The sequence below is a fragment of the Rasamsonia emersonii genome (genome assembly GCF_000968595.1).
Source record: "Rasamsonia emersonii CBS 393.64 chromosome Unknown ctg1118621760440, whole genome shotgun sequence".
Classification (NCBI taxonomy): domain Eukaryota; kingdom Fungi; phylum Ascomycota; class Eurotiomycetes; order Eurotiales; family Trichocomaceae; genus Rasamsonia; species Rasamsonia emersonii.
In genome coordinates this window covers 1-16,366 of record NW_013562997.1, presented here as the reverse complement: position 1 = coordinate 16,366, position 16,366 = coordinate 1, and the positions used below count along the sequence as shown (strand labels likewise).

General features: G+C 51.7%; 5 protein-coding genes across 5 annotated transcripts; 4 read left to right on the top strand and 1 right to left on the bottom strand.

Annotated features, from left to right (window-relative positions):
- Positions 1-1,524: 1,524 nt before the first annotated feature.
- On the top strand, positions 1,525-4,086 carry T310_6716 (beta-glucosidase; the record flags this gene model as incomplete). Its single annotated transcript, XM_013470466.1, has 4 exons — positions 1,525-1,618; positions 1,678-1,996; positions 2,062-2,192; positions 2,249-4,086. 4 exons carry the CDS (start codon positions 1,525-1,527, stop codon positions 4,084-4,086), a joined length of 2,382 nt encoding a protein of 793 aa, XP_013325920.1.
- Positions 4,087-5,180: 1,094 nt separating this feature from the next.
- On the top strand, positions 5,181-7,282 carry T310_6715 (Adenylosuccinate lyase; the record flags this gene model as incomplete). Its single annotated transcript, XM_013470465.1, has 8 exons — positions 5,181-5,229; positions 5,499-5,593; positions 5,654-5,698; positions 5,924-5,938; positions 6,010-6,460; positions 6,510-6,552; positions 6,612-6,629; positions 6,682-7,282. The coding sequence occupies 8 exons, from the start codon at positions 5,181-5,183 to the stop codon at positions 7,280-7,282; spliced, it is 1,317 nt and encodes a 438-aa protein (XP_013325919.1).
- A 1,796-nt stretch (positions 7,283-9,078) lies between these two features.
- On the top strand, positions 9,079-11,015 carry T310_6714 (MFS sugar transporter; the record flags this gene model as incomplete). Its single annotated transcript, XM_013470464.1, has 6 exons — positions 9,079-9,209; positions 9,258-9,376; positions 9,440-9,623; positions 9,677-10,258; positions 10,312-10,552; positions 10,611-11,015. 6 exons carry the CDS (start codon positions 9,079-9,081, stop codon positions 11,013-11,015), a joined length of 1,662 nt encoding a protein of 553 aa, XP_013325918.1.
- Positions 11,016-12,178: 1,163 nt separating this feature from the next.
- Positions 12,179-14,661, top strand: T310_6713 (Alpha-L-arabinofuranosidase; the record flags this gene model as incomplete). Its single annotated transcript, XM_013470463.1, has 4 exons — positions 12,179-12,412; positions 12,556-12,610; positions 12,662-14,304; positions 14,356-14,661. 4 exons carry the CDS (start codon positions 12,179-12,181, stop codon positions 14,659-14,661), a joined length of 2,238 nt encoding a protein of 745 aa, XP_013325917.1.
- A 164-nt stretch (positions 14,662-14,825) lies between these two features.
- T310_6712 (uncharacterized protein) lies at positions 14,826-16,313 on the bottom strand (the record flags this gene model as incomplete). Its single annotated transcript, XM_013470462.1, has 3 exons — positions 14,826-15,454; positions 15,510-16,100; positions 16,202-16,313. Coding segments are annotated over 3 exons (1,332 nt in total), but the record flags the coding sequence as incomplete, so codon positions are not given.
- Between the last annotated feature and the right edge of the window lie 53 nt (positions 16,314-16,366).

The window sequence follows — 16,366 nt, the reverse complement described above, 5'->3', positions numbered from 1 at the left end:
GAAGCCAGCCATATCGTGATCTAGCCAAACATTCCATGAAAAAGAATCGAATACTTAGTTTCAATGGAAAGGGACAGATCGTCGAGATGGAAGAAATAGCTTCATCAGAGAGATGAACAATTCAAAAACCGACCTGAAGGTGGCCGCTGCCCACCCCATCTGATGAGGTTGTGCTACAAGGCACCTGGCGAGACTGACATGTATCTCCTGCTATCCCAGCCATATTTGGACCGCAGGCAATCACTCCGCCGACAGATTTGTTCAGCCATAGGTGGTTGTTGCATAGTTGATACCATTGTTCTGCACGAAGCCGAACTACTTCTTTCCAAAGGGATAACATTTCTTGCCAGGTTATTCCTAAGTGCAACCTCTCAGCCTGGCAATAGTCCAGTTAGAGAGCTTACCTAAGGTCAGACATGCGGAACACAGAGCAGGTAGCCGTTGAGCTGAGTTCGGCATACTGCATAGATGCATCCGAGATGGTCTTTAAAATTTTTTAAAGTTCCTCAAGAGGAAAATGTAGCAGTTTTTCCGTATTCTTGGACAACAGAATCCGTGAACGTGGCTGTGTAAATGGATATCTATACCATTCCAAGGGAACCCTCAATCTAACCCCGCAATCAAGCAATCTCGCTAATGTCGTGCTTGAGGTGATAACAAGTATCTGATTGGATCAGTTTAATCAGAGTGCACCTGCAGGATGAGAGAAGCGGGGAAAAACAATGTTGGACCAAGAAGAAAATGCATGATCGGCATGCGCCATCATTCCGGCAGGGATAGACGCGAGGAATAAGACCGGTAGGTAGGACAGACGAATATTAGGCACTCTGTATTGGAAGCAGAGAAACACCATTATTATATAGCTCTCTCCTGTCGACAAATTATTAGCATGGATCACCGTATAGTCAGTGTGCATGCGGAGTAAGTTCTCTTATTCGACAAGGATGATAACATACCTCTCCTCCTTACTTCCCAGACTCATTGTCAGAAAATTGTCCTGACAATATATTATGACATTGTGTCATTGGCCTTAATTTATTGAGAGATGGGCCTGATAGCTTTCCATCGTCATCGTTAGAACTAGCTCCTCTGATTGTATTGCCATTCGCAGAGTCCGGTCTCTGCTTGACTCCCCTTCGGGGCATTTGACACCGGACTGGCTCGAATTCGACGTGGGATTACCCGTTCAGGAAGGTTGCATGCCCATCACTTCTGTCGACGTGGGGAGATTGCAGAGCGTATATGTAACTGTGTACTTCCCTGTACTATGGTTAGTCTATGGCAAACGCGCTTTAGTGACAGAGATGAAGATATTGTTCCACCAATTTCATTCCCTTCTTGATGCGGGGTCTAGATCACCTCCGCATTTCCTGCAGGTCGAGTCACTGCTTGGCATGTTGCTTCCCGTCCGATATTTAATACTGTTCTGAGACGCTACATCGTCACGGTATTTCCTCTGTCTCTGGCTAACGGGCGTGTGTAACCCCCCTCGTAAACTCCCTTTCCTGCTGCCAATATAGCACAATGAGGTGGACGAGCTTGGCAGCCGGCGCCTGCGTATTCAGCGCTGTGCAGCTGGTTCAGAGCCAGTATGTCGAGGAAACGGTCTATCCCTCACGTAAGTGCTCTTTTATATAATCGTAGTGTTTCCAACAAACGGGCTGATGCATTTCCTAGCAAATGCCACCGGCACAGGATGGGAAGACGCATTCGCCAAAGCATCTGCCCTCACGGCGCAATTGAACCTGACGGAGAAGATCTTCGTGGTCACAGGCGTCCAAGGTCCCTGTGTGGGCAATATCCCCGCTATTCCACGCGTAGGATTCAAGGGTCTCTGTCTGCAGGATGGCCCTCTTGCGATTCGTCAAGCTAGCTATGCGAGCGTCTTCCCGGCAGGCTTGTCTGCTGCCGCAACGTGGGATAGAGAGTTGATTTATCAACGCGGTGTTGCGCTCGGACAGGAGTTCAGAGGCAAGGGCGCCAATGTCATATTAGGGTATGTCCAGATTCCGTGCTTTGTATCGTATCCCAGGAGTCATATCTCTAATAATCACGCTGCAGGCCGGTTGCAGGCCCACTTGGAAGATCAGTCGAAGGAGGAAGAAATTGGGAAGGTTTCTCCCCGGATCCGTACTTGACTGGCATTGCATTTTCCAAGACGATCGAAGGCATCCAATCTCAGAATGTGCAGGGTGAGTCCAATCCATTCCTCGTAGGATGTAGCAGATATCGTCCTAACTCAGTCCAGCATGTGGCAAGCACTACATCGGCTACGAACAGGAAACGCAGCGCAATCCCACAGTGAACGCAGATGGGGTGACAATAGAGGCCGTGTCGTCCAATATCGATGATCGCACCATGCATGAGCTCTATCTCTGGCCCTTTGCTGATGGTGTCAAGTCAGGCCTTGCCTCCATCATGTGCAGTTACAACCGTCTGAATGAGACGTACGCCTGCCAGAACAGCAAGACTCAAAATGGGCTGCTGAAAACCGAGCTGGGCTTCCAGGGATATGTGATGTCAGACTGGGGTGGCACCCATTCAGGCGTCGACGCCATTATGTCAGGCGAAGATATGAACATGCCAGGAAACCTGGGCCCTGGCGACTCAACTGTCAGCTCCTATTGGGGATACAACATTACCACCTTCTTGAACAACGGAAGCGTGTCAGAGAGCAGGATCGACGACATGGCGCGGCGCATCCTGACTCCGTATTTCTACTTCCACCAGGACAATGACTCCTGGCCCACCATAGATCTGGATACCGTCCTGCTGAATGGGGGTATCTTGCGCAATAACGTCCCGGCATATCAACACCCCTTCAACTTTGGGAACGTGTCAGATATGAACCGGGATGTCCGGGCCAACCATGGCGACTTGATTCGGCAGATCGGTTCTGCGTCGACAGTCCTTCTCAAGAACGTGAATAACACTCTGCCTCTGCGGTCGCCCAAGCGAATTGCTGTCTTTGGCAATGCTGCTCCCGACTCGTCCGGGGGACCATATGATCCGGAAAACGAGAACGGTCCTCAGGCGGTTGGAGGCGGTTCTGGAACTGGTCGGTTTACGTATCTGATCTCGCCCCTAGAGGCGATCAAACAACGCAATCCGTCAGCCTTGGTAGAGTACATCACAGACAATACGCTTCTTACTACACAGCAGTCGTCAACCATCTCGACCATCTACCCCCAGCCCGATGTCTGTCTCGTGTTCCTGAAGTCGTTCGCCACAGAAGGAGCGGATCGGACGAGTCTTCTGTGCGATTATAACTCCACAGAAGTGGTCAACACTGTCACCTCGTCCCGGCTATGCCCCAACACGATTGTGATCACCAATTCTCCGGGCCCCAACGTGTTACCGTGGGCAGACAACGAGAATGTCACGGGCATCATTGCGGGACACTACCCTGGCGAACAGATCGGAAACTCCATTGCGGACGTCTTGTTCGGTGATGTCAACCCGTCAGGCAAACTGCCCTACACCATCGCCTATCAGGCAAGCGATTACAATGCACCAATCGTCAACTTCACGGGCGTCAATAACAATGATCCCAATCTCTGGCAGTCCAATTTCACGGAAGGTCTGCTGATCGACTACCGCCACTTCGACTATAGCAACATCACGCCTCGGTACGAGTTTGGATTTGGCTTGTCGTACACGACCTTTTCGCTCTCCAACCTTCAGATATCAAGTAATGCATCGAACGTGACCGCGTACCCGCCAAGCTTGGGGTCGCAGATCCCGCCTCCAGGGGGAAATCCAGCCCTGTATGACATTTTGGCGACAGTCACCGTGGATGTGAAAAACACAGGCAGAGTCGCAGGGGCGACCGTCCCACAATTGTATCTCGGTTTCCCTCCTGACACGCCAGGGACAACGCCACCGAAAGTGCTGAGAGGATTCGACAAGACCAGCGTGCTGGCCGCTGGACAACAGGAGACGATTCGGTTCAACCTGCGGAGAAAAGACGTGTCGTTTTGGGATGTCGTGCGTCAGGAATGGGCCATCCCGTCGGGGTCGTTTAATGTCCTCGTTGGACAAAGCAGTCGCGAGCTGCCTCTGAGTGGTGAAGTAACTTTCTTGTAGTTTCCTGTCCGATTCTCTTTCTTTGTGCATTGGCATCAGATCATGGGCATATGGCATGATGATGCTCATTTCAAATGATATGGGTAGAGCATAAAGACCACAAGACGGCCATTACAAGCGGATGAAGAAGGTTGAATATTTACCAGTGTGGGAGAAGCTGATAAAACGTGACTCATATAGGCGAGCGAGCTAGCCCTGCCCTAGGCCCTAAGCCCTGGGCCGGGCAGCTGAACCAATAGTCTCCACGGAGATTCTGAATTTAATTTGATACCATCAATGCATCAGATGAGATATGTAATGGACTTAGTCGAACTGCAAGTGCAATATTCTTGTTCCATTCATACCGCTTTTTATTTTATTTGGCCTGGCGTAGAAGGATAGAGTTAGCCAACTCCGCATCGTAGCTTTCCCGCTGGAGACGAACATGATGTGTCCATTATTTCACCCCTTGAGACCAGCTTATACGGCCTTATCAGCTGGGACATAGCTGTATCGCGCTTGATAAAGCTGCAACAATTCTGGCGCAACCAAGGGTCATGATCCATCCAGGGAGCGAGTTGAGCGATAGACCATCAAGTAGTGACACTTGATACCAAAATTACAAAAATATACTTGAAACTCTACTGGTCTTTTTGCTGTTACCCCCCTTTGGCAATCTCAAGCACCTGGATTGAGATCTGTGTCAATAATATATCTTGACTGGTCAGATGCTATCGCATTGGTGTGTACAGAAATTCGTGTACCGTTTTCTAAAGCTCCACACAGCTAATACTATTGTTCTGAGGTCTCATCATAACCAGAAGACAATAACAGAAGCCTCAATTGATCATCGACGAGCATCAATTACTGTCTTGTTTCCCCGCCTTGACGCCGACGGTGACGTCATGCTCTGCCGGCAGAATCTAGGCGGTCAACTGCGGGCCCTCACACCGCCTTCCCGAAAGAATCTGCACGCCCCTCCGCCCACCATTTTTTCTTCCTTTCCCCCGCGTCGCACTTTTCTCAAGGACGACGGGCATTCATTCTCTTCAGTCGCACCTCGCCTCCACATTCGACGTCTATCTAAGAACATCAATTGTGGAGACATAGTCAAAATGTCGCGCTACGACAACTATGAGACGCCGTTGGCGTCGCGCTATGCCAGTGAGTCTTTTCCCTCCCTGTGCAATCTTGCGCCAGTATTGGAGCTCTGTATGCAGAGCACCAGAATGTATGGTGCCTTGGCACATTATTTTTTGTTGAATCTGCAACGGCCAATGCTAACACAATTTTGTCACCAGGCAAGGAGATGATGCAGCTCTTTAGTGCGCGCTCACGGGCTTCCCAGTGGCGTCAACTCTGGATTGTCAGATTTTCGTCCTGTCCACAATTTGATCCCAGCTGACGAGACTTTCAGTATCTTGCCGAGGCAGAAAAGGAGCTTGGCATCGACAAGATCACCGATGAGATGATCGAGCAGATGAAGGCGAAGGTGGTCGTGAGCGACGAAGCATTCGACGTTGCTCGGGTGAGCTGGCTCGGTACATCTTTTGGATCGCAGAAGAAAGGCCTAATATCTTTCTACTAGGCTGAGGAGAAGCTGAGACGCCATGATGTGATGGCACATGTCCATGTGAGTTGAACCGCTTAAGTGCGATGGTTGATCGCTATGCTAACCGCAATCTCTATCAGGCTTTTGGAAAGGTGCTGATTCTTCCGTTCACGGCTCTCCATTATCACTGACATTGGAATGGTAGGATGCGCCGGACGCAGCCGGAATAATTCATTATGGAGCAACCAGCTGTTATGGTATTTCTTAGACATCCTTCTTCAATCAACACGATCACTAACCATATAGGCAGTAACCGACAATGTAAGCTGCCGCAACCGACATTAACCGCCAAATGACATGATTCAGTGTTTCTAATTGCTCTTCACAACCAGACGGAGTTGATATTCATGCGTGATGCCCTGGACCTGATCCTCCCGAAGCTGGCAAAGGTGATCCATAATCTCAAGGAGTTCGCCCTCAAGTACAAAGATCTCCCGACTCTCGGCTTCACACATGCGCAGCCAGCCCAATGCATTTCTGTGGGAAAGCGAGCTGCCCAGTGGATTCAGGAACTCGTCATGGATCTGGAGGACATTGAGCATGTCCGTGCTGGACTTAAATTTAGAGGAGCTCAGGGCACGACGGGAACACAAGCCTCCTTCATGGAGATCTTCAACAATGATTCGCCTAAGATTGACAAGCTCAACGAGATTCTCTGCGAGAAGGCTGGGTTCCCTGGTTGCTATGATATTTCCACCCAGACATACACCCGAAAGGTCGACTTAAGGGTGGCGAATGCGTTGTGCTCTTTTGGTGCAACTGCTCAGCGCATTGCCTGCGACAGTAAGTAGCAAGCGTCGTTGTATGAGGCAAGCGCTAATTTACTCTGCAGTCCGCCACCTTGCGCACATGAAGGAGATCGAGGAACCATTTGAGTAAGTTTTCCTTATACTATGGATTTCCTGGGTACTATGGAACGCTAACCAAACGACAGGGCTACTCAAATCGGAAGGTACAGTTGTCGATATATCTTTCTCTGAGGCTTTGATACTTACATATCTCAGTTCCGCAATGGCCTACAAACGGAACCCAATGCGCAGTGAGCGCATCACCAGTCTAGGCCGCAAGCTGGCGAGCCTTAACGTCAATTTCTCCAACACCTTTGTCAACCAGTGGTTCGAAAGGACGCTCGACGACAGCGCGATTCGCCGCATCGATATTCCCGAGATGTTCCTGCTGACTGATGCCATCCTGATTAGTCTTGACAATGTCACGAACGGCCTGGTTGTCTACCCAGCCACGATCCGCGCCCACCTGATGCAGGAGCTGCCTTTCATGGCCACGGAGAACATCATCATGAAGATGGTCAGCAAGGGCGCCTCTCGACAGGAGGCCCACGAGCAGATCCGCGTGCTATCGCACCAGGCCAGCTATGCCGTCAAGATGGAGGGCAAGCCAAATGATCTGATCGAGCGGATCAAGAAGACAGAGTACTTCAAGCCCGTGTGGTCAGAGATCGACGCTATGCTCGACCCGAAGCTGTTCATTGGCCGGTCGGCTGAGATTGTGGAGCGATACTGCGGCCAGGGCGGAGTGGTCGAGCAGAAGCTGGCCAAGTACATGGACTACATCAAGTCCAGCGCGACGGCTGAGTTGTCCGTTTGAGGAGGGCATCTGAATGTTCTGGAGTGGCCATATTCAGATTTTTCGTTTGGATAGGAAAAGACGGGATTTTCGAAGACTCTGTGGACATACAAAAGGCGGATTTCAACATATACATGTGTGTTATTTATAAGGCGTCTGGCATGAGAAAATGTGTTTAGAGAGTATGCGATCAGGGTAGATAAAAGGATAGAAATAAGAATTGCGCGTCAATGTCTATGCGTGTGTCTTCCTATGGTATTATCTATATCGACCCTTCATATGGCTACTTTCATTCAGTGATTAATATTTTTAAATGGATTATCAGGCATTAAAGAGCTCTGTGGTGTGGGAATTGTTGCGAACATCTGCTCGGATTAGGTAATCTATTCCCCGGAATTACCCCGCCCTCCTCATTCTCTCCCCGGATTTGTGTTTTCCCCACAAGACGGAGTACGGAGTCGCCCGTCAGCCACGCGGTCGGGTCTGACAACCTGGACTCTACCTCAGCATTCGCATCACGGTTAAAATGAAGAGGAAACGCAGAAATTAAGCGATGCTAATTAACCGAGCTATACGCCCATTGCACCGTTGACCGTTTGAATCTCCTGCCATTTACGCGGGTGGCGCTCTCACAGGCCAAGCCAAGGCCAAGGAAAGGGGAAAGGACCGCGTGGCAATCTATTCTCAAGAGGGAAGTTTTCTGATCGATGTGAATCTACCTCCCTAGGTAGGAATCTATCTCCACGGGGTACATCCCCGGGGGGATGATCGGCCGTCTGTGATTGGCCCCATCGGTAGTAGTGCACGAGTCTGACTCGGTCTACGGTGATGACGAAGTCTTCTTCGTTGGTACCTCGTTAGTACCTGCCTGCCTAGGTAGGAAGGTAGTCCGTACTGGCCTCGGGTTGCCGTCGACCACTGGTCAATGCTGCCGATGCAGCTACCGAACTTTGCTGCGAGGCGTCAAGTTCTTGCAACTCTTGCTTGCCGGGTGCTGGACGTATGATAGCGCTGCCACTGGAACGTGTGCTTGCATGTTTTTTCAAGTGTCCTTCCACTGAGAAAAGTCCAAGGTCTTTTTATCAATGTGGATTCCTTACAAATGGTTCAACTGACTTCTGCACTCAGTTCGCAGAGAGTCTGGTTGTCCCTTCTTCCACTACGTATTCCGTACGTTCCTACAATGAAGATCGACAAAGATTGATAAAGACCATTTATACAGCCAATCAACTGCCAGCTACATGGCAGCTCCTCCTCCAGGAATCTGGACGGTGCGACACTGGGGAGGCTGGAGTCTGGAGTCTGGAGTCGAGACTGGACGGCGCGGGACAAGCTTTCCCCAGAAAATTAATCCCGAACGCCACGCCACCGTCCAGACGGTCACAAGCTGCTGCACAGACACGAGGACAAGCACAGACCATCACCAGCGCTCGAAATTAGCCGCATTGTTGATCTCGATCAGGTGTCATGCGATGACGCGCCAGCTGCAATTGGCAGTTGGAGTAGGGCGTGTAGGTTAATTTCTAGCTGGGCCCGACCAGACAGACGGTCTGACCGTTGACGCCAGACGCCTTTGCTCTAATCATTCTATTCGAGAATTCTTCTCAAAGGATCGTGATCGTATTCCACTACGACGGAGCTTGGATCATGTTAATTGGAAGTATGAATATATATAGGGATTGATCTGATCAATCCCTGTCAATATATCTGGGCCTCTCAGCTGGCTTGCTGATTATCATTCCACCCCGGAGGTTGTTTTCTCCTTTTCTGTTCTTTTATCTTCTTTTTGATTGTCCTGCTCTTGGACATCGATCGCCATGTCGAATGAAAAGACAACGGGGCAGGGTGCAGTTCCTACCACGCGACCTCCGCAGAAGACATTCCTTGGCCAGACCAAGGGAGAATGGTACATCTACTGGATCTGCGCGGTGGCGTCGATAGCGAACATGTAAGACTCTTATACTGTCGAACTTGTTGGAAAGACTGGTCTAATCAGAGAATTACCCAGATTCCAGGGTTTCGATTCCGGTATCTACTCTATCATCATCTCTGACCAGCGGTTCATCGACTATTTCCACGTTGATGGCGCGCGTTCGGGCGTGGTGGCCAGCATGGGTATGAATAACGGAACCTGATCCTTTAACTCTGTATTAGCATTTGCTAATGTCTGACTCTCAGTCAACCTGGGCAATGTCCTCGGCAACCTCTGCGTCGCCTGGTGGTTTATCTGGTTCCTGGGTCGGCGCTACGCCTTTGCTCTGGGAACGCTCGTCCTGCTCGTCGGCGTTGCGTTGCAGGCGGGAGCGACTCGGTTCTCCATGATTGTCGTCGGCCGCATTATATCTGGAATTGGGACGGCAATGTAAGCTACAGCAGTTAGTTGTCATGGTTGACCTTTCAGACTGACCCCTGCAGTATCGGCACCAACCTCGCCGCTTACCAGGCCGAAGTCTCCTCTCCGGCCATCCGCGGCCGTGTCGTCTCCTTTGTGCAGCTATCCTACCAAGTTGGCGTGCTGATCTCGTACTGTGTCGGGCTGGGGACGGTGAAGATTTCCGGAAATAATGCCTGGCGAACGGCCACGGCACTGCAGGTCGTCCCCGGTGTCATCCTGATCCTCGCTTCCTTCACCATTCCGGAGTCGCCTCGTTGGCTGTTGGAGCGATATCCCAACACACCGGAGCGGGCCCTCAAGGAGCTGTCCAAGATCCGCAAGCTGCCCGAAAACGACGAATCGGTGCAGGAGGAGTACCTCGAGTTGGTTGCGTCGTATCAGTATCGCGTCCAGCACGAGGGCGAGTACAGCTGGTGGACCTTCCTTTCGAAATACGCCATGTGGAAACGCATCGCGTACGGCATGGCGACGATGGCTCTGGGGCAGATTTCTGGTGTGGGCGCGCTGATGCTATATGGAGTGTTGATCTTCAAGGGGCTGGGCTTCTCGACAGAGACATTGTCATTGCTCCTGAATGTTGTGTCTGGTATTCTCTGCTTGGCGTAAGTATCCAACTACATTCCGTCAGACGAACGGATTATCTGACGATAATCAGGGCAACGTCCATCACCACCGGGGGTGTCGACAAATGGGGTCGGAGAATTACCTTGATCGTGGGCTCGTCTATTATGGTAGAGACCTTCTTGGAACACCATGAAAACAGCAAGCTAATTTGTGGAATACAGGTGATCAGTTACATCATCATCGGCGCGTTGGCTGACGCGTATCCCACGGAGACCCATTTCAATCGCGCAGCGGCCATCGTACAGGTGATCTTCATCTATGTTATCGAAATGGTAGGCCTCACCTAGATAACTGACTGTTGCGCACGCTAATTGTATTTGTACTGTGCAGGCCTACAGCGGTGCCCTCGGCCCCTGCGCCTGGATCTACGCCAGCGAGATCTTCCCCACGCAAGTGCGCGACAAGGGCGTGAACATCTCCCAAGCCGGACAGCAGATGACGACGCTGTGGATCAACCAGGCGTGGCCGGTCATGTTCGACAACGTCGGCCACGACGCGTACTGGATCCTGATGGCCATCAACCTGGTGGGTCTTGCGGTCGTTTTGCTCTTCTGGCCCGAAACCAAGGGCATCAGTCTCGAGCACATGGACAAGCTGTTTGGCGAAGTCGACAAGGTGGATGCGTTCAAGGTCGAGAATCGCGTGACGACGGTGGAGGACATTTTTGAGAAGAAGGAAGGCAAGGAGACGCAGGCGAACGACAAGGCGGCGACGACACATGAGGAGAATGTTTAGTGTGCAAGGAATGTCTGGGTGATATCCCATCTAATGGTGGAATGCATCCTGAAGCTGTATTATATGTCATATGCAAATTCGATAGTCCAGTCTTATACCTGCGTATGTTCATTGTTTCCAGAGCGTATGTGTCTAATTAGTCTTAACTGGTACCTGTTGCGGTATTCCGTCTCTCTCATTGGTGGATTAACTTCAATATTTATACCTGCGTAGCACTCTGTATCCAGTAGTCAATAATTCTAGATGTGTAACGCAGTTAGAGGCTTGCTGCTCTCCTACAGCAGGAGCGTGGGGTTATGTGCTTGATTTGCAATACAAAGTCTTGTCGCATTTATCATCTGCCCGTGCTTTAAATTGAGGTCATTGTACAGTACACACATGAATATTTTTATCTATAACTACTCCACGACTCAGTAATTAGATCCGTCAATCAATTCCCCTCATTCCCCGGTCTTGTCTAGATGCTTCAAGATTGCGGGGTAATAATCCCGGCCCATCTGCTTGCTCATCTACCGAGGAAGAGGGAAGCATTAATTATTTTATGGAAATATATTTCTCCGTCAGTCAAGAACAACAAAAGCAACAGAAACATGCATAAGTGCCTGACTGATATACTTATATCTACACATTGTAGGCATGTAATAATGTTGTACCCTGGAAATCTACCCAATCCGGCAAGTGGGGTATCACATCCACGCCGGAAATTATACAAATTCGACCGAGTAGCGAGAGTCGTTCATTACTAGTTAGTTAGTAACTCCGTCTGGAGAGTAAGTCCGGAGTAATCCGTACGGAGGATACTCCGCACGCGCGCCGATCCGAACCGCTATCCGAGCAGTGATTAAGTAGGATTTAGTCGCAGGAACGGAGGACATGTAGTATATACTCCTGGCCAATAGGAGTTGAAATTCTGCACCAGTACCAAACGAAATATCGAGACATACACGCGATTTTAGTGCATTGCGATCTACAGGGGTCGGTCAAACAAAGGCCGAGATGTGAATGCGTAGGTAGGTGATGATCTGCTGTTTATAAAAGGACGGTGTAATAGCTCGTCTGGTGGGTTGGTGCTGGACTGGGTCTGCACCTCTCATTCTTTTAAAAGCTTTTCTTTTTTTATATATCTATAATATACGGAGCAGTTAACTATATATGTCTTCAACATGATCCTCCGATCCCTCCCTATCCATGCTGCGGCCATTGCAGCAGCCTTAACTTCCCTCGTCGACGCAAAACCCCTGCGACATGACATCAGGCAGGTGGCAGAAACGCATCGGATCAATAGCACGCACTACAACGACACCTCTGCCGTCGTGCTGGATGTGTCGTTGAAGGACGCGGCCGGGAGGAACAATACGTCGCCGCTGCTGTATGGGTGGATGTTTGAGGATATTAGTGTAATTACCTCCATTTGTTGACCCTTGACTATTACCGTTCTCAAGATGCGTTGTTTGTTTTGTACTGGTGTCATTTTATATTACTGTGCTTCAGACGAAGATGGTTTTTTTTTCCTATTTCCTCAAGCTAAGCCTTCTTGCAGCACTCCGGCGACGGCGGTATATACGCGGAATTGATCAAGAACCGGGCTTTCCAGGGTGAGAACTACCTTGACTTTCTTTCTCTTCGTCGTTCTGACGACCTGCCAGGCTCGACATCCACCGTCAAACAAGCACCCGGCATTTCAGGCGACAGCGTGGTTGCTGCACAGAACCCCATCGTCCCGTTTGGCCCCGTCCTCGACGGATGGCGACCCATTGGCGATGCAAAACTCTCTCTCGACGTGCTTCACCCCCTGTCCGATGCCCTTCCGGTCGTCCTGCAGATCGACATCCCCTGGAACGCCACCGGCGAAGTTGGCTTCCTGAATGAAGGCTGGTGGGGCATCGACGTCCGGCCGCAGACATACAACGCCTCGTTCTACATGCTGGCCAACGCCCCGCGATACAACAAGACGCTGACCAGCATCAACCTGTCGCTGCGGTCGAACCTGACGGACGACGTCTGGGCCACGACGACGATCCACGTCGACCCGGACAAGGTCCCCACGTTCGACTACGAGCAGTACCAGGCCAGCATCGTCAACACGGTCAAGGCGCCCAACTCGAACAACACCTTTGCCATCACCTTCAATGCGGACGAGGTGGCTGGCTCGACATTCTACTTTGGCCTCGTCAGTCTGTTCCCTGAGACGTTCAACAACCGTCCCAACGGTCTGCGCAAGGACCTCGCCCAGGGCATCAAGGACATGGGCGCGAAATTCCTCCGCTTCCCAGGCGGCAACAACCTCGAGGGATACTCCATCTTCCAGCGGTGGAAGTGGAACGAGACCATCGGCCCGTTGCGATACCGCAAGGGACGCGTCGGCAACTGGGAATACTACAACACCAACGGGCTGGGTCTGCTGGAGTTCCTGGAGTGGACGGAGGACCTCGGCATGGAGCCCGTTCTGGCCGTGTACGCCGGATTCTCGCTCGACATATGGGGCCAGGAGGGCACGTCCTACCCCGAAGACCGCATGGACGAGATTGTGCAGGACATCCTGAACGAGCTGGAGTACTGCATGGGCGACGTCAACACGCACTACGGCGCTCTGCGCGCGCAGCACGGCCACCCGGAGCCGTTCGATATCAAGTACATCGAGATCGGCAACGAGGACTGGTTCTCCAGCACGTATCCCTACCGGTTCCCCATCATCTACAAGGCCATCAAGTCCGCGTACCCCAACATCACCCTCATCTCGACCGCCTACAACGAGAACGCCAACTACACCATCGACATCCCCGCGGGCGGCATGTGGGACACGCATCACTACGAGACGCCGTCCTTCTTCCTCGAGAACTTCAACTACTTCGACAACTGGCAGGCGGCGACGAACAACACCGACGTCAAGATCTTCGTCGGCGAGTACTCCGTCTACCAGATCGACACACCGGACGGCTACGTCAACTTCAGCAACCCGGAGGGCATCCACATGTTCTTCCCGGAGCTCGTGTCGGCGATCGCAGAGGCAGTCTATCTGCTCGGCGCAGAGCGCAATCCGAACACGGTCACCATGACCTCGTACGCGCCCAGCTTCCAGAACCTGAACTGGTACAACTGGTCGCCCAACCTGGTGGCCTTTACTGCCAATCCCGACGAGACGGTCTTCAGCACCAGCTACTACATGCAGAAGATGTTTGCCAATCACCGGGGCACGCAGACGCTGCCAGTGAAGAATTCCAAGGGAGACTTTAACCCGCTGTGGTGGGTTGCAACGATTGACGAGGGGGCTGGTGTTGTTTACTTCAAGGTATTATCCATTATAACATTGCTCGTTCCTGTTGTCACTAACAACAAGCAGATCGTCAACTCGGGAAACTCCTCCATCCCGTTGACAATCAACCTCGACCAGGCATACAAGGGAGTCAATGGGACGATACTGGTGCGTCGCAGAATCTGCCTTCAGCTACATATATATACCGTTCCTGACGAACTGACAATTGCCTTTCTACAGACACACCCCAACCTCTACGGATTCAACTACCTGAACAACCAGACTGCCATCGTGCCTGTTCCGGCGAACATCACTTCTCCCTCGAAGAGTCAGAACCGCTTCGATTGGGATGTCCCGAAGTATTCGGTCACGGTGTTGCAGTTTGATATTTAAAAAAAAAACAATTCAAAGAAAAAAAAATGAAGAAGAGGGGCGGAGATCCCGCCTGTCAATGTGATTAATAGTACTAGCATGGCATATATAGCATTCAGATTTTGTTCCAGATGGATACATCTATCGTAGACATACTGTACTGTACTGTACATACGTTGATCTGCTCAAGCCTGCACAACACCATACCAACAAAGGCCCAACACGGCCCCAAAAACGATAGCCGCAGCCGCAGGGACCTTGAACCAGGCCGTTTCCGCGTACGCAACCGTCGCAACAACCACCCACCACGGGTCCAGGCCCAGACTCTTCCCACTGCTGGCCTCGGGCGTCAGATAGCCAATCTCCCACAGGCGATACACGGCCGTGAAGACCAGCCCGACAGCCGTCGCGTTGATGCCCCGCAGCAGATCGACGACCCACTTGCGTCTGCGCAGCACGCGCCAGAAGCTCTGCACGGCGATCGCCAGCGTGATCCCCGGGACGAAGATCCCGAGATAACCCAGAAACGCGCCCAGGATGGTCGGATACCCAGACTTCAGCACCACCAGCGCGCCCAGAAACACGGCGAAGTTGAAGTTCGGCCCCGGAAACGCCTGGATGATCGCCAGCCCGATCAGAAAGTCCCGGCTCGTCACCCAGCCCGGATCGACGACGTACGACCGCAGCAGCGGAATGACTACGGGGCCTCCGCCGAAGATGATCGTGCCGGCTAGGTACATGTTGGCAAAGAGGTCGAGGGGGAGAGGCGCGGAGTGGACCACGCCGCGCGCGACTAGGATAGCGATGAAGGAGGCTATTCAGTCAGTCAGAAGAGAGCTATCAAGGTAGGAATAGGAATGGGTCAATACCGAAGAATAGCACAGCAATGGTGATTCCGGCCCTGACGCGGACCACGTGGTCTGAGGAACCCTCCTCGCTGTTTCTGGGAGCGACCTCCGAAGTATTCTGCGGCAGGCTGTCCGCTGGATGGCCCTTTCGCGATCGAGCAGTCGACTCCGATCTCGCGGGTGGAATAGGAGTTTGCCTTTCCTCGAGCGGAATACTATTTTCAGCAGCACCAGCACCAGCACCGGTCTCGTCGTCGGCCGCTGGCTGAGGATTCCGCCTCCTCCGCTGCAAAGCCGCTCTAGCCTTGCCAATCTCTCTGCTCAGCCATCCGTCCCAGATGACAGTCGCCAGACCGCCGATGATCATCAGGACGGGAAAATACCACAGGGCGTTGTAGCACAGCCCTGCGCAGGCGCCCAGGATGACCTGGAGGCGGGTGAGCTTGTCCTTGATGGCCTTCTCCGCCAGCTGCACCGCTGCCAGCGCGATGATGCCGACCGTCGACGCGTTCAGGCCTGAGAGAAGCGCGTACGCGGGTCGGGGGAGAATCTCGTTGATGTGCTGCACGCCGAGGGAGAGGCAGTACATGCCAATTGCGCCGGGGAGGCTAACTTGTTAGTCGATAGGAAAACGATAAATTTATATAAAGAGAGAGGCAGTAAAAGAAATTGAATAAAGAAAGAAAGAATGAATGAATGAAATACCTCCATACCAAAAAGACAAACAGAGCAGGAATAAACCCGGCATGCAGCAACGTCAAGCAAAACAGCATCTTCGTGCTCCCTGGACCGGGCAAGCCCTGACAGATGGCGAAGAGCTCCTGATACTAATACAGTCAGTCAGCATTACTATTATCAGCATTATTATCTTTTCTTTT